At 45.9% G+C, this 23,566-nt stretch overlaps 1 protein-coding gene across 3 annotated transcripts in view; it reads right to left on the bottom strand.

Moving 5' to 3' along the window:
- Snx29 (sorting nexin 29) overlaps nucleotides 1–23,566 on the bottom strand; it is a 431,651-nt gene that overhangs the window by 179,432 nt on the left and 228,653 nt on the right. For all 3 annotated transcript variants that reach the window (XM_021185334.3, XM_029470597.2, XM_029470598.2), the window contains one exon: nucleotides 4,072–4,178. In XM_021185334.3, the coding sequence (XP_021040993.1) occupies nucleotides 4,072–4,178 (107 nt within the window). The remainder of the gene's footprint in view (nucleotides 1–4,071; nucleotides 4,179–23,566) is intronic.

Below are 23,566 nucleotides of genomic sequence, written 5' to 3'. Positions count from 1 at the left end.
TACTTTCTCCTTTCATTCAATCCAGGTCATAGAAGGGTACTGCCCATGTTTAACATAGGCCTTTCCTCCTGTCTTAGTTCCTATTCCTGGACAAAACATCATGACCATGAAGCAAGTTGGGGAGGAAAGGGTTTATTCAGCTTACACTTCCACATTGCTGTTCATCACTGAAGGAAGTCAGTACTGGAACTCAGGCAGGTCAGGAAGCAGGAGCTGATACAGAAGCCATAGAGGGATATTCTTTACTGGCTTGCTTCCCTTGGCTTGCTCAGCCTGCTCTCTTATAGAACCAAGACTACCAGCCCAGAGATGGCACCACCCACAATGGGCCCTCTCCCCCTTGATCACTAATTGAGAAAATGCCTCACAGCTGTATCTCATGGAGGCAGTTCCCCAACTGAAGCGCCTTTCTCTGTGATAACTCCAGCCTGTGTCAAGTTGACACAAAACTAGCCAGTACACCTCCTCAATTAAACTAATCTATATAATTCTTCATGGACATGCCTACTAAGTGGTCTTAAATCCTGTTAACAAACAATATTAATCACCAGATTTAGTTTCCAAAGTTCAAACCACAGGTTTCAGAAACAATCTGGAATGCATTTGGAGTTGAGTTGGCTTTGCAGTACTACAGGGCAGAGCCCAGGACCACAGAGCCACATCCAGCTCTGGGACAGTCTTACTACTTCAGTCTTCAGCAATGACTGCTTACTCACTAGTAACAGATGGCTCCAGTGCTCACTGGGGCCCAAAGCTGCCCAGGTGCTGGATTCCAGGCCATCATGAACAAATGTGTGGTATACATATGCAATGGGGACAAACTCCATGCTTCTAAAGATGGGCAGCAGGAGAGTAGGAGCTCCCTTTACGCTGGATGAACCACAGTGTTTGGGATCCTCCAGTAGTCATAGTATTAGAATAAAAACGATCTCCTCTTGGTCCTGCTAAAAAGGAACGATGCTTGGCTGGCAAAGCTCCCTGGCTCCCACTGTTCTGGCTCTCTAGTCCACCCCATGAGTGTTCACCACTTTCTGGGTAAACACAGAGCATCACAGAGCTCCTGAAGGGCTCTACTCATGTGAACACAAAGGTAGCAGAAGGCTGGTGTAAGACATGCTAAAGCCACAGGAATAGACAGCAGTCACCCCCTTCCTAATCAGAGAAGAAGGAAAAGCTATCAGGATAGAAGATGCTAGTTGAGGGTCTGGGGACAGCCACACAAGCTTGAGGACTCCAGTTTGACCCCCCAAAACTCACATAAAAAGAGGTGTAGTGGTGCAACCTCAGTACAGAGGACACAGAGAAGGGAGAACACCTGGGGTTCACTTGTCAGCCAGTGTCACCAAATCTATTAGTCACAGTCCAGTGAGAATTCTACCCAACATGAGCTCAGAACCCACAACTCTGCTGCTCCAGATAGGAAACTACAAATGGGAGGAAAGGAAGCTCGGGCTGTGAGAAAAAGCTTTAGCCTGGACCACCAGCTCTACCTATTCAATGGCCGCCATGTTCAAGGCAATAGGATGCAACAGAAACTTCCTCCATGGCCTGATCTCTGCACAGACAGCCAAGGCTGGTACAGAGAGGTGGGAGACTGTAACATGGTCACAGTGGTTGGTGACTAAGGCCCCATTGGAACTGGAGACAAAATGTTCCAGTGACCTCTCCTAAGCCCATCTTCAGAGTACTAAAGCACAGTTACACTCTGAGGATAGTGTGAGAGTTATGTGTCCACACAGTCCCCAGTCAAGGAGTGGTCACACCAAACCCTCTCTGGAATCTTAGCAAGGTGGGCTGAGAGCTAGGAGGCAAGATCCTAAGGAGAGCTGGGAGGCCAGTGAGTGAGTGAGTGAGCCATGAGGTCCTTACCACAGCTCCCCTCCCCTCAGTTCCACTCTGATCACCCCACTCCATCCACTTTCTCTCTGATAACCCGTTTTTCCCTATCTTATGAACTCTTCATTTATGGACTAAATTAACACAGTCCTGGGAGAATTTAAAAATATGTTCCCTCAAAGCTCACTTATCACTTGCCAATAAAAAGTTCCTGACATGGGACATACTTTTTGCCTTCAGAGACTTGGTATCTACTGGAAGGCTAGCTATTCTTGGTTGTCAACTTGACTACCCCTGGAATTAACTCAAACTCAAGTGGCCTATTTTTGTTTTGTTTTGTTTCTGAAGAGGGTTTCTCCTTATAGTCTTGGCTGTCCTGGAACTCACTCTATAGACTAGGCTGGCCTCGAACTCACAGAGATCTGCCTGCCTCTCCCTCCTGAATGCTGGGATTAAAGGCATGTACCACCACTACCTGGCTTAGGGGAGTTTTATTAATTAAATCATTTGAAGTGAAATGATCCATCTTTAGAGGTAGGAAACCCCACTTTGCATCTGGGCCACACCTGCTGGCAGCCTACAGAAAGGGCACGGGAGGAAGAATCTCTTGCTCTGCCTGCTTGCTCTCGCTGGCAAGTCCATTCCTTCACTGGCATTGGAGTCCACTTCTTCTGGATTCTGGTTTATCCTGAAGAGCAGCTGAGAAATTCAGCCTTGTGCTCTGAACTACTGCATTGCTGGATTTTCCGTTAGTAGACAGCCATTATTAGATTAGCCCAGCCATAGCCTTGAAGTCACTCTAATAAGTCCTACTTAAGAAAGACAGATGATAAATTCATTCATTCGTTCATTTAATCAGGTCTGTTCCTCTAAAGAACCCTGACTAATACAACACCCATGTGGGTTTGCACAACCCTGTAAGGGAGAAAGAGCTGTTCCTACTCCACAAAGGGCATTCTGAGCACCAGAGGGACTCAGGAATCTGGGCTCACTGCCACTGCCCACAGGCTCCTGCTTTCACGACCCTTTTCACGACCCCTCTGTGAAAAGCATTTGGCCAGAGTTGTCCTGGCCCTGGTTTCGGATCCTTCCTTAACAGCTGTCTTGTCAGAGTGCAGCTTGCCTTCCCCAAGCTCACCTGAGTTGGAACTCAAGCTGCGTGTGTCATCACTGCCTTTCTCTTACTCAGGAACCAAATAAAGAAGCACAAAGAAAATGGTAACCTGGAGCTGGAGGGTGTGGCTCAGTGACAGAGTTGTGCTGCTCTCCTGACACCCATGCTGTGGTGGCATGTGTACCTGGCACTAGTACATACATACATACACACACACACACTACAACACAACACACACATATACCATACACATACACACACACACTACCACCATCACCACCACTACCTCATGAGGCTCGTAACTGACTCAATAAATGTTATCAAATGACCATTCATTACCTAGATGACATGCAAATGACTGACTGGGTAATCTCTCTAGACTTCTGCATGTATGCCTGTCTTTGTATGTTATCTTGGTCGGGTTCTTCTATCAGGGAACACACATCTGAACCAAGACACCTATAAGTGCAAATGCTTTAAGGAGGTGCAACAGGCAGGGCCTCTGTGTGGAGTCATCAGACTGTTCCTGGTCACCAGCAAGTTCTGCCACCTCTTCTGAAGCCACTCTTCTTTACTAGTTTACATCTTTCTTCAACTGCTCCTGTGCTTGCCTGTGCATATATGTACGTGGAAGCCAGGATAAGCTTGGATAACACCTTTAGGAAGGACATACTCTCTTGAGACAGGTTCTCTCCTTGGCCTGGGGCTTACCAGCCAGGCTGTTCTGGTCCTCTTGTTCCTGCCTCTATTCTACAAGTGCGAGCCACCAAGCCCAGCTTTTCTTTTCACCTGCGTTCTAGGATGCAGGCTCAGTTCATGAGGGGCATCCAGCAAGCTCTCTCTGATTGAACGACCTCTCCAGCACCAAGTTCTTTCGCTTTTAATGTTACATGTTCATGCTCTTGCTCCTACTCACTTGCCACAGATCTCAGGCATTTCTAGCTAAGTAAAGTTTTCCAGAGAATCAACTTTCCCTTCTCTTCCAAGTTTATCTCTTTGTGTTTCGCCTTTCTGGTCTATGGAGCTGGCTGGCTGCTACAGCAGGTGGGCCCTCACCTAAGTTATACCAGAGCAGCCAGCATTCCAGATAACTACAGCATGGGAAATAGGGCTAGTCTTACCTCAATGAGTTTCCTCTCGTATGAGCTTGCTAGTTCCTCAGCAACTTCCCCAGGTTTCTGTTCAGGGACTGTGACTTCTGCATCAACGTTCCAGAGACTAGGAACAACTTTAAGAAGAGAAAGACACTCAGATAAGTATTTTAACATACACCAGAAATGATACTCCCTCATTTTAATAGATGTATTTCATTTATTTAAGATTTATGCATGCCAGTGGTGATGCATGCCTTTAATCCCAGCACTTGTGAGACAGAGGCAGGCAGATTTCTGAGTTCGAGGCCAACCTAGTCTACGGAGTGAGTTCCAGGACAGCCAGGGCTATACAGAGAAAGCCTGTCTTGGGGAAAAAATAAATTTATGTACTTATGTGTGCATATGCCAAATTTCTCCAGAGAGAAAGATCTTAATAAGGAAAAAAAATACAATTAGTAATTATGTTAACACTATGGTACTTTTATACACATACATCAAAACAAGGGATGCTTAGGGTCCTCTGAAGGTGTAAGGGTTACTGGAGTTCTGCACAGAGTTGGAGAGTGACCTTATGCTAGAAGCCTTGGGGGAAAGAAGAAATGTCTCAGCAGCATATAAGCTCATGCATACAACTTTCATATTGGCCAAACATTTTCTCAAACAAAAAGCAAATGTATTCTGGGAGGTGGTGCCTACCTGCCGACAGTGTGCCTGGAGAGGTGGTGCCAGGCAGGCCCTAGGCTATGGTGTTATGGATGAGAATGGCTTCCTTAGACTCATTAGTTTGAATATTTGGTCCCAAGTTGCATGAGCTGTTTGGGAAAGGTTAAGAGGTGTGACCTTGTTCAGGAGGTATGCCACTGGGGATGGGCTTTGAGGCCTCAAAGGCTCAAGCAAATCACAGTGTGCACTCTGCCTCCTCTGTGCAGGTCCAAATATGAGCTCTTAACTGTTTCTGTGTCCATGCCTCTGCCCTGCTATCACGGACTCCATCATCTCTCTGTACCATCAACCCAAGCAAACACTTTCTAAAGTGTTTTATCATAGCGATAGGAAAGTAACTAATACACAAGGAGAACCAAGAGCCATCTGTAAAGGCTCCTTAGATGGACATCCAGCAACCTTGAGAAAGTCTCTGAGACCAGCACATCACCGCTGCAAGGCCATGCTGGGGGATCCTGATACACAAGGCATGCTGAGCCATGAGCACCTTTTCTGAACTGAAGACCAAATAATCAAGAAGCTGGGAATGAGCGGGGCAGCTACAGTGACGCCTGGAGAGCAAGAACAAGACAGGGTGCCACCCTGGATAGAGAAAAGGCCCAGTGACATGCTTCACAAACATGGACCAGGCTCTATTTCTAGCACATGCTGAGACGTGCAAGTCCTGGATGCCTACTAACCATAGTGGGATTATATACTGAGGCGGGACCAAGGCCTGAGGGTAGTAACATCAGGTAACAAGGAGCAAGAAGCCTGCAGAGCTGAATTGAGAGCTGGGGGCCTTGTAATTTCATGTGACCCATGGCTGAGATTCAGGCAGTCAGTGACCACATGGGTGACAGCTGGGAAGCCAGCAGAAGCGAGGCTGCTGGTGACAATGAAACCCCCTGGGTTCTGGAACTTTAAGTTGACCTTAGCCACCACAGGAGTGACCAGCAATACCTAACACTTGAGTGACTTGAGAAAAGGCTCCAGTGAATGATGATTCAAGGAGTATGGGAATTTAAATTCATCTCCTTTAAAGTGTGAGTTATCTTTGTCCTAAAGAAAAGGGAGGGCTGGTGAGATGGCTCAGCAGTTAAGAGCACGGACTGCTCTTCCAAAGGTCCTGAGTTCAAATCCCAGCAACCACATGGTGGCTCACAACCATCCGTAACGAAATCTGATGCCCTCTTCTGGAGTGTCTGAAGACAGCTACAGTGTACTTACATATAATAAATAAATAAAAATAAATAAATAAACATAAAAAAAAAGAAAAGAAAAGGGAAAGTTGTAGAGGAAACAAAACAACAAAAACTACTATGGAAGCTGAGCATCAGGCCAGTAAAGAAGTAAGGAAATTCCAGCCCTGGATAGGAGTACATGACACACACCAAAGTACACTGTGACTCAAGTGGAGTAACTCCCGAAAGGCTGCACAGTGCCAGCCAGACAACACCAGCCTGAGAGGCAAGCAGGGATCAAAGCCCACAGGGGCAAAGGCAGTCAAAGTGGTCATCAGGACAGGGCACTTATCTGTGGGGAAGCTAACAGTAGGTAGGTCTGCATTGAGTGAAAGTTAGGTTGCCTTACTCAAAACAGGGAGTTGGGGTCAATCCATAGTGACCTTGTGTGCAATCCCAGTATTCTAGAGTCTAAAGGAGTGCAATCCTGCATTGCAGGCTCACAAGGTTACTTAGAGAGACTGCAGGGGGAGGAGGAGGGAGGAGGGAGAAGGAAGGAGGTCGTAGTGGTAGCAGTATTCCCAAACCTTATTTTAAAGGCAAAATAAAAACCTGAATGAGAAGGTATAAACTCCCGAGAAACAAGTAGATTCCTAAAGTTCGCAAAGGACAACAAGGGGCTTGCCTCAGGAAGTAATTGACAGGAAGCTGAAGTGCTTAAATGCAGGGATTCCCTGTAGACAAGACCCATGAAACCCAAAAATGATAAATATGCAAAACACCAAACAACACAAAGCAGAAGAAAAAGATGAATACAATCTTCAGTGAAAACAGGCTGCCACGTGGGATGAGGCCACTTATCTGATGCCTTAGCATGTTTACAGTCACCACAGCACGATCCCAAAACACCAGTATGACAGTGCAGATGGAGGTCAGCAGCAGATGTGTGCTCTGTGGGTCTGAGGGAGGTATTCCTCAACTTCACACTGAGTCATCAAAGTGCTTACAAATGAACTACACACATTCCAGAATACAGCTTACCTCCAGCAACTCAGTGCCAGCAGCTATGGTGCAACGCATTTCCACTGTCACCACTGTCCCTTAAAGGCCTTGCCACCACACCCCCCACTCTCTTCTGGGCTTTCCCTATCTCCACTGCAACCAACCCACCTTTCTTCTCTCTCTTGGCCCTCCTGCTACAGCTAGCAACTAGTAAGTGATCTCTGAGTCTAATACTGTTTCAGGCTGAGGTACTCACCTCTGACCCTTTCCCTTGGGTGAGGTTTTGCTTTTTAACTCAGTTTTCACCTTTTGGCTTTATTTGAAATTACTGATACCAGGCACTGTCTCTCCTTGGACTTTTAGACTTTGACCCCCAGTCTAGTGAGGTGATGATCCACTAAACAGCTGTATCTTCCTCATTCAGTCCTCCCTGGATCCTAGGAACCCCTCAGTCTATATCAGAAATTTTCCCCTTTTTCATTCATGGGAATGGCACATGGTGTCTTCCATACAAAACCTCCAACCTCTCCACCTGGCATCCTTGAAGTGCTCCATCCAAATTGATTCACTTTTGCAATCAATTCTGACCTCGAAATCCCTTAGATACTCAATCTTAATTCAGCTGACCAACAGTATCCTAGATCCCAGCATTATTTGGGATCTACTGCAAGTCACCCTGTTAGTTTTTTGACTGTGTTCTGTCTTTAAGTTACTGTTGATGGATCTGTAAGTTTGTTGCAAAGTGAGAACTGGAGCCAGCCCTAGCAGGAGGGGTGTGGGAGGCAAAGGAGCAGGCCAGTTGCTGTGTGCACACCCATCACACACCTGTTCTTCCCTGGCCTCCACTCAAAGCCAAGCTGCTGGTCTGGCTCTCCTGTGGTTTGTATGGATCCTTTGTTTCTGCTGGCTCCTGCCTCCCAGGAGGTTTGATTCCAAATTCTAGAGTATGATTCTTCAGCTGCTGCTTCCCTCTGGGCTGCCATGCCCTCCACGTGGGCACCAATGGGCTTCTCTGTCTCCTGCCCTGCTGCACCTCGGGCCTGCACCCACACAGACATCTCCTTTTCTCCTGCTCTGCCCAGTTCTTTTCCCTGCCGGAAGCCTGCAGTCCCAGCTGCAGCAGCCTAGACTCTTTCCTTTGTGCCCTCTGACTCTGAGCTATCTTTCTTTGTGCTTTCCTGGGCCTACACTTGTTGAACTTCTTTGCCTTACCCCTAGGAGCTGCCTGCTACGTCCTGCAGCTTTGCTGCACCTCCCAGCTTCTATGACATTGGACTCCTTCCTCTGGGTGGAGTTCCTCCTTGTTTCTCCTTGACCCTTAGCTGTTCTTCCCCTTCTCTGTACCATAAAGTGTCTTTCCTCTATGCCCTTCGGACCCACTCCATATGGCAACCCTCTCTCAGCTCTGGACTATCGTACCCACCTGGGTTTTACACCTAGCTGGTTAACCCCTATCTTCGCTAACTATTCAACACCAGGCTTCTAAAAAGTTGAGATAAGTAAAAACATGTTTGATAAGTACGATTTATAAGTTCCTAAGGTCCACTCAGGATCACAGTAGTATTTGTCTAGCTTCTTTATCTTTGCTCACTTTAAGACTTAGTGATTTAGATAAACTAAGCCATAATTGGGGGGGGGGCTCAGTATTCTACAATAGTATAAAAGGATCAGTAAGTTGCCAGTCTCCCTAGGGACTGTATCTATGAATAAAAGTTTTAGTTTGATACTAATAGAGCTTCGATTCAAAAGGTGCTATTTTTAAAGCTCACACTTAAAAGGGATAAGTTTTAAAATCCTAATCTAATAAAAACTACTAACCCATTGTAAACTGTCAAAGATGATTACGACATTTAAGTTAAGGATCACTCGCCTTATGAATGGTAGAATTCTTGAGTGTACTCAGTGCTATACTGTGGCCATGCTAAGTACTAGCGTACTTGGTTACAGGAGAAGCTTTGTTTAGCCTCCTGTGTATGTCTCCAAAGCTATGCCTACAGCAAGTAATAGAAACCAGCAGAGCTTGGTTAGTTTAAATATACTTAGTAGATGATGATCCTCAAACTCTTCGGAGAGCTACTGAATATGGCATTTAATGTTTAATAAAAGGTTTCCTGTGATACAGAGATATGCCAGCTCCTGAGAGCTGCCCATAGATCTTCACAGAAGATGGTGGGCACAGAAGAACTCCACCTGGAGCTTGCTTTAAATGTAGCAAAGCCAACCCTACACAAAACACTGCCCTTTACCTCATCCACCACCAAGCCCCTGCCCAAACTGTGGACAAGCAGGACACTAGAGAGTTGATTGCCCCGCTTTGCCAAGACAAAGTAGGCTGTTCTCCCCAAGTTCCTCCTGCATAGGGGAGTCCGTCAGAAGACTGCCGCTGCCCTGGCACTTCTGCCCCAAATGACCATGGAGGAGCCTAGGATCATAGTGCAGGCAGCTGGTGAGTCTTGTTCAGAGATGCTGAGGCAACTCCTAAAAGAAGCAGTACAACATAAAATTCAAATAGAGTGTTTGTGGGGGTAGGAAGTGAGGGAGTCCCCTTTTTTGAATAATAAGATTAAAGAATACTAAATAACAGTGAATCTGTGTTTCTAACCTTGATTTGAAACACAGGCTCAATTCTTATAAACTAAGTCATGCAGAATTGCACTCCATACAGATACAAACTCTTTGAAATGGGATTTAGAAAAGCTGGGAAACACCGGCAGTGTTGCACCTCTGCAATCCCCCCACAGAGCAGTTGAGGCTAGGTGACTGACTGACTGCCTCAGAACAAGAAAGACAGGAGGTGAAATGGCTCAGTGAGTGATGGTACTTCACAGCCAAGCCTGCTGACCTGAGTTCATCCCCAGAACCCACACAGCAGGAGGAGTGCAGAGTCACACAGAAGAGACATAAACACACACACACAGAAATTAACATATAAAAACTGAAACAGTAACAAAGAGTTAGATAAGATCTTAATACTGGAAAAATCAGGGGCCCCTCTTGGAGCTCTTAGTCTCATTAATTAAAAAAAAAAATGTTGACTAAATTAGAAATGAGAGGAGTATCTAATTAGAGATTAAGAGAAAAGCAGCCCCAGTGAGCAGGCTGTTCATCTCAGCAGCTGCCCAGAGAAGAGTGGAGGACAAAAGGAAAACAGGACAAACCACCTGAGTTAAGCTAGACAGACGCAGGGCTGCAGGCAGATGTGTGGGGAGGAACCTTTAGAGAACAAAAAGTCACGGGTGTAAGGAAGGGCGCTTCCAACAGAAGCAGAGAAGAAAGGAAAAGCTACACTTTCTGAGTAGTTCAAAGGAAGCAGTCCACCCTTGGAAGGAGCATAACTGAGCTCCCTAAGAGACCGAACTAGGGCCAGGAATTCTGGGGAGAAAAGCCCATCATCTCAGGAGAGAACTGTCCTTCTGCCTCTGTAGCGTGGCTTACAGCAAACCTATCTTTCTAGTGGTGGCCCCCTGAGTAGGTCATGGGTCCACCAAACTGGATTAACTCTTAAGGAAGGATACAAGGGCATATCTCCACCTACAAGTGGATTCCATTCTTTAACAGCAGCAATGACAGCAGCAGAGCAGAACCCAGATCTGTTGATAACTATCCAATGTGTGTAGTCAACAGCCCCTAGGGTCTGGTACCCCAAATGCCCTTCAGGCCTTTGCCTAGGGTATCTCTCTCCACATGGAGACTGGAGACCCTGCGTATTAAGAAGATGTGTCCCCTAACCCATCTGAGCCATGAAGTCATTGGCCTTCTCCCCCACTACCACCCTAGCCCCCCAACCCCCCCATCCTCCCTCCCCCAGAGTTCGAGACTCGGAGTGCACTTAAGAAGAATCAGCAATATTCCATGCTGGGCAAGGCAGACATGAAAATAAGCTTTTTTCAAATTGGACTCTTTTTTTTTGGCTTTTTTGGTTTCTGTTTGTGTGTTTGGTTTTGATTTTAAGGCTTTTTTATAAAAGAGAAAGAACAGAAGTTGGGTGAGTAGGGACGTTGGTGAGAAAGAATATGATCATAATACATTGTATAAAATTCTCAAAAAAATTAAAAATTAAATTATGTTTTGTTTAGGACATGTAGGCATACACGTGTGAGTGGTGTCAGAGGATAATTTGGGGTAGTCTGTTCTCTCTCCATCACGTGGGTCCTGAGAAATGAACTCAGGTCACCAGGCTTGGTGGCAGGCACGTTCACCCACTCAGCTATTGCCATAGTCTAGACCTTCAAGGCTGGGGGTAGACTCTGAGCAGTCATGAAGATTTCTCATAGATCAGGTGACCTTCTGCAACGATCCAGCCTCCTGCTGGATTAACTCCTACAGCTATGCAAGAAAGTAAGACACTTGCCTTCTTTGTGCAAAATAATATAAAAACTAAGTCCCAGTGTGCCATGCCTTTCTCATCGCCCCACATCCACTAATATGGCATCTTATACTACTCAACAAGAGAGCACTATAGACCCTAAATTCTACTGAGTTGTAAGAAGACCACCACAGTAATTAGCACACCACATGGTGTGTCTCTAAAGCCCAAGGACTCGCGCTTACACAGTGAGGAAGTCACTAATTAGGTTAGTTATTGTAGGGGTACCTTTTGTGCACTGTGTAAAGACTGTCTCTGTATTATACAAATGCTGATTTCTGTTCCAGCAGAGATCTAATTACAACCCAGACTTTGGTAGTGTTATTCCAATTGCTAAGCAGTTCCTGCATCATACTTTGAAACTACACCCTCTCTCACCTTCTGATTAGTTTTAATAAAAAACCTGATGGCCTACAGCAAATGAGGAGAGAGATTGAAAGCACTGAGGGATGTGTGTGTGTGTGTGTGTGTGTGTGTGTGTGTGTGTGTGTGTAGATAAGATTGAACAGGGAGAAAGAAGCTGGCCCCATTCTAGAGATTGTAAGAACTAGTTGGAAACTATAATAACCAAAGGCCTAAACCTATTTTAAATAAATATAAGTCTCCATGTCATTATTCAGAGCTAAGGCAGGCACAGAAAGGCCTTACAGCAGTAAATTACCACCCACCTCCCTATTGCCCAAGCTGAGATGTGGTGAGGCCAGTTATCCTGTGAAGTTACAATACAGTATCTGATTTGCTTTGTTTTTAGTCATGTCAAGATGATGTCATTAGGGCTGGAGAGATGGCTCAGTGGTTAAGAGCACTGACTGCTCTTCCAGAGGTCCTGATTTCAATTCCCAGCAACCACATGGTGGGTCACAACCATCTATAATGGGATCTGATGCCCTCTTCTGATGTGTCTGAAGACAGCTACCGTGTACTCATATAAAATAAATAAACTTAAAAAAGAGAGAGAGATGACATCATTAGCCTTGAGTGAGAGAATAGTCAAAGAGAAAGTATGCAAGGAAGACAGCACAAAGGAAGTCAGAGTAACAGCAAGTAGTCTGAGAGCCACGCAAATGTGTGCCACTCTCCAGCCTTCATGCGCCACCCAAAATAAATCCAGGTGTGGAGTGAATCCGAAATGTCAACACTCAGCAACACTGCAAACATTGGTGAGTAGTCAGAGCAGAAATTGGCGAGTTGTCTCTTTCCTGAGTCTGAGCTCCTGGTTCTGATATGGAAAGGGTGGCTGAGTATACTTCCTGTTTCTGTGTCTGCTCTTGACCAAGAGTGAATTTTACCCGGTAAAGTGGTGGTCTCTTTCTCCATGACCCCAAACTTACTGTTACATACCCCAGGAGGAAACACTTCTTTCTGTTTGTGCTAACAAGAGCTAGCTCCGAATTTAGGAACATAACGCACACAATTGATCAACAATTCATATTTGCTGCTCCCCTCTCTTTCTGTCTCCTCTACCCTCTCTCTGGTTTTGTTGTTGCTGTTATTTGTTTTGTTTCTGTCTAGTATGCAGCTCTGGCTGGCATCAACTCCCTCAGTCCACCTATCTCTGCCTTCCAATTGCCGGGATCCCAGGTACATCCCACTCAGAGCAGCAGTACACTCTTAATCCTAAAATGTAATCAATAACAATTCACTCCTCGTTTTGCATCACTTTTACAGTGACAATGAAACCCTGAGCAAAACCCACAGCTACTGGTGCCTAACAGGCCAGAGACACTTTCACGAGTTGTGCTGATAAATGCACACTGCACCAAAAAGACCAGTACAAAGGCAAGTCAGAAGCAAATAGTAGTCCAGGCATGGTGACACGTAGCTGCAACCCCAGGACTTGGATAAGGAAGGAGGACACATTCAGTGAGTCTTGTCTACATGGTGAGACCCCCTAGCCAAGCAAGAAGGGAGAGGATGAGGGGAAGGAGGGCAGGGAGAAGAAAGAAAAAAAAATGCAATACTGTATTTAATGGCTTCATCACATGTGAAACCTACATCCACCTTCAGCAGGGTCACAGAAAATCAAAACAATGACCCTGCTTCAACTCACACAGCACTTTGTGCTCACAGGCACCAGACAAGTCACTGACTACCCTTCGTCAAGCACAGCATCCACTGGTGAAGACTCCCCACTCCACTTCCTGCCCTCTCTGCAGTTAGTAGTCTCCACCTGTGTTTCCACGGAAGCATAATTATCTATTCCAAATGAAAAACTAATGATCTGACAAAAATCATCAAAATCACCTTCCCCCATGACATGCACTGAGCCAGTAGACTCAGCCATTTACTGCATTAGAACTAGGGTTTTGTAGATTTGAGGTTTGTTTGTTTGTTTGTTTGTTTGAGACAGGGTGTTTCTACATAGCCCTGGCCAACACTGTGCAGACCTCTGCCTCCCTGGGATTGAAGGCATGCAACCACCACTCCTGGGAAATGTTTCACTGTTTCACTATTATACTCTGTGTAAGTATGTGCACATGGATGCAGATAGATGCCCAGAGGTTCTGGCCTAAAGCTAGAGTGGCAGATGGTTCTGAGTCAGCTGGCACAGCGTGCTGGGAATTAAACTCTATCCTCTGAAGGAATGCCCATGCTCCTAACCACTGGGCCATGTCTCCAGGCCCCCAGAGCTGTTTTTCAGGTCCAGAAAAGCTGAGGTTTATTGAACCAGGCCATTCAAACTGGAAGGACCCCTGCAGAGTTTGCTGCCCTCATGCAACCCAACAAATATTTGGGGGGCATATGTGGTAAGTCACTTGAAGCAGGTAACTCCTCGGCTGGTCTCACGAGTAGGCACCAAGGAATACGTTGGGTTTCTTTCTAAATCATCCTAAGGAGACCACACATCATGGAAGCAGCATACAGCATAAGGTTCTAGGTTTGCTCTTGGTTTGAACAAGCACACAATGACTCCAAATACACACAGTGTGCCGTACTGCTGAGGAGAGTGACTAAGAAGCACTTTAAACCCAGGAACAGTTTCCTAGAATACCGTAGTGTACATAAGAAAGTATACCAGTGGCCATAGAGGAGACCAGGCTCTGTGTGGTGGACAGTCTGGGTGCTTCCAGGCTCCAGAGCAGAAACGTACCTCATAGGTGAGATATAAATGACCCCAAGACATCAGGTTCTCAGACTGTTGCAGCAAAGGCCATCCTGATGTCCAGAGATGGGAACGGAGACTGAGGCTCTGAGTGCTAAGGCTCAAGGTCAAGCCCCTCCACTCACCAGTGTAACCTTTGGCCAAGGTTTTCAAGTGTTCACTCCCCTGCTAGCCAATGGACCAGCACCTAGACAGGAGATTGCGGGGCTGTGTAAGGGACTAAAATGAATTAAATGCTAACATGAGGTTGACACTGAGCAGGGATCAGGAAGTAAGTGTTGATCTGGGGTGTTGGAAAACAGTGCAAGTTCCTTCCGTGGAAGAAGCATGCTAATTAAATCAGAATGAGCAAAGGCTTCAGTAGAGAGGGACTGTCTGAGCAGCCAGTAGAGCCCTACAATGTTCAGGAATGGAGAGAGAGAGAGAGAAAAAAAGAGAGGGGGGGGGAGGAAACAGTCAAGGCTTTTATTCTCAACAACAACAAAAAAAGGGAATTCCTAGAAGATTCCAAACCCTAACCCTAACTGTGCACCCATCTTGGAACCTCAGCTCTTTCCAATGTTCACACTGTGTCCTCCCTGCTCTGGAGCCAACATCCCCTATGGTCCCTAATAGGCCACTTGTGGCACACTTCAGAGGCCATGTGTTTACAATGGAAAGTTTGCCACATGAAGGAATGCAGTCTAACATTTTGGCTAGTATAAGATGCTAACCAATGATGGTATAAGAGCACTGTACATCCAAACTCTCCAAAAGGTTGAAATTTTAAAAACATTATAGAGGCATGTTTTAAAACATGTCTATCAGAAAGTGGGACCCAGCACAGCTGTCAGCTTTGGTCAGAGGAGCTTCTTTCTGAAGCAACTGTGGAGAGACCGCAGTTGCTCAGTGGGCAGCAGTGACTACAGAGGCCAGAGCTATCACCACATCCTTCCCAGATGTATTTCTGCCTGCTGGTGTGGTGCAGCCTAGGGGAGTCTAGTGACGATTTGAGTGCTATGCTTTCCCCACTAGTGAAAAGCCTTTTGATTACAATAACCACCTATTCACTGGAATAAAGACATGCTAGCCAGAGTAGCTTCTCACCCAGAGTCCAGTTGTCTGTGTTTCTTGGCAGAATCTAGGCTCCACATGCAGCCATAAGGGTCCCTAAGTGTCAACTACCAGAGAAGGGATGAGGTAGCCTCGATGACTCCATGTGTCATTTCTAAAGCAGCTCATACCTAAACAGATGTTAAGTCCCCAAACCTGAGACAAATGGCCCAGGTGACACTGGCCACCAGGTTCTCCCAGCATCCCTCAGTATCTACCTGCGACCCGGTCCTTCTGGATGGCATATCCTAACCCCCATCCTAAACTTCTCCAGTCCAGGAGAAGGCTGCCCATCCCCCAGTTCCCCTTCCCTATTTAATCCAACCATTTTGGCTTACTGTTTGGGTCTCCTGGTTATTGTACCTGGTGCCCTCTCTCTTCTCCTCTCCTTTCCTTCCCTCCCTCTCCTTATAGGGCTCAGGATCATGTCCACTTTGGGCTCTCCCAGATGTCTGCCTCTAGCTATGTTCTCCCACCCGTCTACAATAAACCCTCTCTTCCATCATATCTAAGAAAGTTATGTTTTCTTCTCCTTTTTTTAATTCACAAACCACAGCAAAAACTCAGCTAGAAATTTGATGTGATGACAGAAAGCATGAGACATAAGCTCCTAGGGAGGACAGCAGCTGGAAGTGTGCACAGCACCACAGTGCGAGGCAATGCTTGTATAGAGGGGACAACAGCTGGAAGTGTGCACAGAATGAGGCAGGGTGTTTCTGCAGGGGGGACAACAGCTGGAAGTGTGCACAGATGTCCAGGTTTTCACACCTGTTCCTCTGGAGTGTGGCAAGCACTACTTAGTGTTTTCATCCTAATTTTCCAAAATCATTTGTGCATGTTGAAATAAACAAGTTTGACTCCTGCCATTCCATTTTAGAAAAGCAGAGCTATACCCACTAGAGGCAGAAGCTGTTTATCTGTAAGCCCTGGCTATAACAGCAAGCATGACCTTCCGGATGAATTATTGTAAAAACTGCTATCTCTAAAGCCCATGAGAGGATTCCCTGGACCTGTTTCAATCCCAGAGCTGTATGTCCTACATAGGCACTTAGGTGCTGTGCAACCCATAAGTGAGAGCAGAATACAGATGGCACAGAACTTAGTGCCATATGGGCCTGGGCTCAAATCCTGAGTCAGCACCTTTCTGCAAATATGGCTGCCCTGGGCACAGTCCCCTGCTGGGGAAATAAATCCTCTGCTCTGCCAGGGTAATGTTGAAGGAATCTACACAGAAATGGGTGAGGCAGTCAACTGGATACCTGGCTCTGACAGCATGCCCGTCTGAACATGGAAACCTGACAACAACAACTGAGAACATCAGGCTAGGACTTGGATACCCACCCAGGTGACACTTCCCATTTCTCTAAATCCAGAAGCCAGTCAGATAAGGTCACTAATCAGTTCTTCAGTACTGATCTCATGAGTCACCATCACCTGACTGGATGTGGAAAGCTGACTACAGCAGACAGCAAAGGCAGCATCAGCCACCCATGCCCACCCAGCTGCTGGGGTGGTTTGTGGTACATGTATACGTCAGCAAGCATGGTCAGCCTCCATTTCCAGTCCTTTAAAAAAGCAGGTCTACTTTCTCCTGTGGTTTTATTTCTTTAAAAGCTTTGCTTTCTCAGCCTACATGGTGGCTCATGTTCTCAGGAGATTGACAAAAGGGTAGGTACTGAGTTTGAAGACAGAGACAACCTGGACTACAGAGTAAGGCTTGCTCTCAAAATAAATAAAAATTTAAAATAACACTTTACTGCCAAAAGAAAAACAATCCTTTTCCCATCTTTTAGGCTCTAACTTGACATAGGTAAGAGACCTGAAAATCAAGGAAAGGTTGAGTCTAAACCCAGCCATCCTGGGAGCCATGGTACTTCTGGCTTTTCTCAGAGCATCCTTTCTCACTTGGTCCATGCAGCTACTCCAGAAGATGGACACCCATGACAAGAAGGGACAGTTAGTATTTACTGGATGCTCACTAAGTGTTTGGCACCAGTTCAGATTCCATCTTTGTTCCCTGATCACCATCTTTAAATAATGTCCAGGGAAACAGGAAGTGATGCCACCATCACTGTGAGCAGAGGTGAGCAGGTAGTACTGGGCACAGGACCCCATCAGAGTGGTCTGGTATCAGACAGTGGTAACACTCACACATATTTGTGATGATGATACTACAACCCACACCACTAGACTTGTACACTCAAAGCTGGTCCACTGTTGGCTGTAAATTATATCAACTATAGCCATCATAAAAGCTTGATGATAGGATTACTCCTGGCCACATGCTTGCTAATATGTCCACACTGTAAACGCACATGAATTAATGTACTCTTACTGGTTTTACTTTTTCTACAAAATACAAAAGGCCGTGGTGTGACGCAGCTCTCTTTCATTCCTAGCAAGCCTCGGCACCTCCATTCCTCCTGGCCCTCACATACAATCCTTGCCCCTTTATCACAGTTTGACCCACAAGTCTCACCATCAGAGTCAGAGTCAGAGAGCCCCACCTACAGTTATACAGTTGTGCATGTGAGAACACAAGTAGGGTCAATAGGGATGGCATTTAAACATGGCAACTAGCAAAACCCCAGAGTGCTCTGTGACAGTGATCTGTCACATGCTTCTGTGGCCTCCCTCAGCTTCCAGACTTACCAACTCAAGTACAAGGCTCCTGGGGTTTGTACCAGTGTTACCATTTTTTAATTTTTAATTTTTATTTTACTTTTATTTTTACTTAAGACAGGGTCTCAGTGTTGTAGCTCTGGCTGATCTGGAACTCACTATGTAGACCAGCTGCATTCATAGAGCCCCATCTGCCACATCCTCCAAAGTGCTAGGATTAAAGGTATGTGCCACCATGCCTAGCTCACTATCATTCATTTTAAAACAAGATCAAGAGGCTGGCAGAGATGAGAACCTGAGCTGAGAACAAGTCACCCACCCAGTGACCAGGCTAAAAGAGCCCAGAAGAGCAGACAAGAGAAGAAAGCCCATAAAGGTCTCAAATATACTCAGAAATGAGAGAGCTTCAGGCCATGGGAGACCTCAAAGGGCTCAAGATCAAGAACATAGACCCCTGGTGTGAGAGAAACAAGGTTGGAGGCTCAAAACTGCTATGTGCAAAAGTCTGCAATTCCTGAAGACATTTTCCAGCCCATGGGCAACAAAAGCAAACCACAATTGTAGTTTAACCACAGAATTGTGGTTAACCTAGCATTGTTCTTGACTATAGGAAATACAGGGAAAAGGGTGGAGTAGAGACTGAGGGAAAGACCATCCAGAGACCTCCCCACCTAGGGATCCATCCTATCTGCAGACACCAAACCCAGACTCTATTGCTGATGCCAAGAAGAGCTTGCTGACAGAAGCCTAGTATAGCTATTCCAAGAGGCTCTGCCAGATCCTGACCAATACAGATGTGGATGCTCGCAGCCAACCATTGCACTGAACATGGGGACCCCAATGGAAGAGTTAGGGGAAGGACTGAAGGGGATGGCAACCCCATAGGAAGAACAACATCAACTAACAGGACCCCCCCCCCCCCCCCGAGCTCCCAGGGACTAAATCAAGAACCAAAGAATACACACAGATCGACCAATGGCTCCAGCTGCAAATGTAGCAGAGAACTGCCTTCTCTGGCATCAATGGGAGGGGAGGCCCTTAATTCTGTGGAGGCTCAATCAATGATACTAGGGTGGTGAGGCAGGAGTGGGTGTGTGGGTGGGTGGGGGAGCACCCTCATAGAGGCAGGGGGAGGGGAGATGGGATAGGGGTCTGTGGAGGGGAAACCTGGAAGGGAAACAACATTTGAAATGTAAATAAATAAAATAACCAATAAAAAAAAGATGATTTTTGTTCAGAAGAAAGGTGAAAAGAACTTCACATAATTAATGTAGAAATTCTGAAATATGTCCCTGGTCCAGGGACCTTCAAGGACAAGTACAATGGCTGAAACTGTAGAGATGCCTGCAGCACAGATAGGAACAAGAAATTATCCTTGAAACTCAAGGTCATGGCAAAGTCTACTGCTTCAAGGCAGAAAAGAAATCATGTTGAAAGCTCACTTCCTTATGAATTCTCAAGAATGACAAAGGGTCAGGTCACAGCAGAAAGAAAACAAAGTGCCACAGAACAGCACAAGACACCACCATGTAGCTGCACCTCCTAAGAGGGGACACAAGAATAGAATCAAGGAAGGTAGGCTCACGTGGAGAAGGCCAGGCCAGAGAGGCCACATTGACAGCATAGATAACGGTGACTCAGGGAGACAGGGGGCCAAATAGATAGAGAGAGAGGATGGGGATGGGTCAGAGGCATGTTCATGTCACGGTGACTTGGCCATGAAAGGTCTGCTAGGTCATGGTGGCTCTCGAGATGAACTGTGAACACCTCCATGAAGACTCTTGAGAAACAGATGGGAAGGAAGGGGCGTTGAAATGCAGATTCCTGGGCTTTGTGTGCTGGATATTAATTTGTAGGTCTGAGGGGAGGTCTAAGAATCAGCATTTTAATTAATATTAAAGGTGATTTCTACACACACAATAGTCTGAGGAGGAGCACCTGATAAAAAATATCCTAAAGGCGAAACAAATCGCCGCGGGGAGTAGCCCTGATACTCACTACTCCAGAGACAGGCAGAGTCTCCATTATGGCTCCAGGCAATCAGCGAGGCCTGTGACCTGAGCATGTGGGGCTTGTGCTGTCTCATGGACCACCGTCTCTCTGAAATGAAGCTGACCATCTTCCAGCTACCAGGAACTCGTCAGTGTGGCTGCTAGAGGCTAACTTCCTACTCTGTGTGAGATGTGTGTGGACACAGAAGTTGTAGCTGATCCTCTGTGAAAAGGAAGATTATATGATCTACACTTTTCACCAAGGCAGAGTAGTCTCCGTTTATGTGTATTCCTGCTACCAGTGGACAAAAGTAGAGGAAGAAAGAACCAAGTTAGGGAATGCACTGGGGGGTGAGGTCACGGCACATGTGCATGTTCTCGACACAGTGGTTCACAACAGAAGAAGCAGAAGGAGGGTATACCTAGACATGTCTTGACACTAAAGGGCTGGCAGAATCCACCAGCTAAGATGCTGTTCACTACAGTGGTTGTCAGCTTCATTAGACTAGCACCTCTGGGTGCATATGTGATGGGTGTTCCTGAAAGAATTAAGATTAGAAGGTTCTGATCTTATCAGCATGTTAACCCCTTGATGGGTTCATCATATGACAACCTTTTGGGAAGGAGTAAAAATATAGAATATGGGCCAACTGGAGAGAGCACAGCCCTGGGTTTGTGACTCTGGGGCTGAACTTATCCTGGCCTTTTCCCATCCCTTTTCCCTGCCACCATGATGTGAGTCACTCGATACCACCAAGCCCTCTTGCCATGGTAGACAGAACTCTCTGAAACCATGCATCTAAATACATTCTTGCTCGTTTAAGTTGCTGTGCTCCTGTGCTTGGTCACAGCAAAAGCCAAATATACCCACCTAACTATGTACTGTGAGAAAGCTTGCAACAAGAAAGATGAGAGACCCAGTCCTGTACCTTGTCACTGCCTGTGTCCCTCAGCACAGACCACCACAGTGCCACTGCAATAAATAAAATGGGGATTTAGCAGTCAGGCACAACCCTCAACAGGATGGACATATCACACCCCTCTCCCAAGGTTCAGAGATCTTCACTGAGCAGCAGGAGGCAGAAAGATTGTAAGAGCTGGGATGACTTCAAGGAAATAGTGGTTGTAGACACAATAGGGTAGTTGCACACACAGCAATAATGAGCACACACATAAGACCTCAAAGCAGACAAGATCTCAGTAAGAAGGGGAGAGGAGTTATTTGCACTTGATAGATTCTGGAGAGAAAAGGAATCAGCTTTCTTTAACAGTTGAATGCTGGTTGGTCAGTCACACTCCAGGGTAAGCTCCATCCCCAGGAGAAACCAACACAAATTGCACTTAGTTTTTAGGCTGTGTGGGGTGGAGGACTTCTTGTTTTGTTTTGTTTTTAAGATTTAAGTTGAATGGGTAGAGAGATGAGGGTAGAGAGAACAGATCTGGGAGGAGTTTGAGGATGAATATGATCAAAATATATTGCACGAAATTCTCAAAAAATTAATTATATTTTTCATTCATTCAATAATTTATTTACCCCCTAGGAGGAACAACAATATGAACTAACCAGTAACCCCAGAGCTCCCTAGGACTAAACCACCCATCAAAGAAAACACATGGAGAGACTCATGGCTTTAGCTGCATATGTAGCTGAGCATGGCCTAGTTGGTCATCAATGGGAGGAGAGGCCCTAGGTCCTGTGAAGGTTCTACATCCCAGTATAGGAGACTGCCAGGGCCAGGAAGCAGGAGTGGGTGGGTTGGGGAGCAGGGGGAGGGGGGAGAGGATAATGGATTTTTCAGAGGGGAAACTAGGAAAGGGGATAACATTTGAAATGTAAATAAAGAAAATATATAATTAAAAAATATATATATATATTGTTCAACAAGAAAGATGGCATGCTTTGAAAATAAGTGCAAAACAGAAATGGACATTGTTTTCATGGTATTTTATAACATTTTGATATAAGGGAAGGAAACATTTTTTTATATTTATGTGAATAATACCTGTTCGTGTCTTAATGTATATAAAGTTTCATTCCTAACTTTAAGAAATCATTTCTTTAATAGACAAAAATAATAAGTTTATTTACTCTACACAATGACTGAAGCTTCCCCTCCCTCCTCTCCTCCCAGCACCTCCTCTCATCTTACCTCTCCCTCCCATTCTCCTCAGAAAGTGGAGGTACCCCACAGATATCAACTCCCCTTTGTATATCAAGTTGCAGCAGAACTAGGTGCATCTTCTTATATTGAGGCTACACAAGGCAGCCCAGTTAGGGGAGAGGGATCCAAAGGTAGGCAATAGAGTCAGAGACAGCCCCCTGCTCCTGCTGTTAGGAGTCCCACATGAAGACCAAGCTGTATTTTTAACAGCACTCAGGAGGCTGGGGCAAGGCTATCAGAAAGTTGAGGAAAGAAGAAAGAGAGAAAGAAAGAAAGAAAGAAAGAAAGAAAGAAAGAAAGAAAGAAAGAAAGAAAGAAGAAAGAAAGCCAACCAAATCCCCCAGCATAACTAGAGCTGATCACAGCCTGCGGCAGAGAGAAAGAACACTCTTCCTTGGCCTGTGTCACACTAAGCCAACAGAACCAACACTGTTCCTCGAAGTCAGCGCAAGTAGGTCAGGGGCCACCATGGCCATACTGGACTTTGAATGAGTCCCACAAACTCAGAAGTTCAGTGCAGTAAGAGAAGGACGTTGACATATTGGGAACAGTACCATGATAAATGGCAAGACAGGCTATTTCAAAAATCCCACAGAGATGTTCTGCCTTGACGACTTCCCTGAAAATCCTAATTTATGTCTAGGAACCCAAAGTGCAGAGCCCTGGAGGAATCAGAAGGCAGGAAAAGCAGGAGGAATTTGGGGAGGGGGTCTATGTCACACCAAAAGCCACAGGGTTGAGCCTGCCTCTGCCTACATATGGGCTACCTGACACCACCTTGTCAGTCTCTCTGTAGGCTGCTGCAGCAATGCAAGCTCTGAATACCAGTCTCCCACTGACAGGCAAAGAAATGCCCCTAGGGAGGTGGATGTCCTCAGGTATTCCATGTTAGATAAAAAATAACAACAACTATCTCCACACTCAGTACCTGCAAACCCTGAGGCCACAAATAATGTGGCCATTTATTTCCAAATGGTTCTAAGTCCCACAGGACAGGCACAGGTGAAATGCAGCTCTCCTCAGCGACCATGACACAACAGCAGAGATGTACAGACAACTCCTGGCTTACAAAGGCTCAGCCAAAATGTATTCTTTCATGATGGCGCAAGAACAGCACATACTCAACAGAAACTATACATTTGAATTAGAATATTTTCCCACACTAGCCCTCTAGTGTGGCCTTCTCTTCATGCTGGGTAGTGGTAGTAAACAGAACTCTGGATAAGGCTACAGATTGAGAGGGAAGGGGACACTCCTCAGCACAGTGCTGCTAAGCTGTGACACCTGCTATGCTCTGG

The sequence above is a fragment of the Mus caroli genome, unplaced genomic scaffold, assembly GCF_978045245.1.
Source record: "Mus caroli unplaced genomic scaffold, Mus_caroli_1 scaffold_17, whole genome shotgun sequence".
NCBI classification, from domain to species: domain Eukaryota; kingdom Metazoa; phylum Chordata; class Mammalia; order Rodentia; family Muridae; genus Mus; species Mus caroli.
Note: the sequence above shows the minus strand (reverse complement) of the source record. Positions and strands in the feature narration are given on the sequence as shown.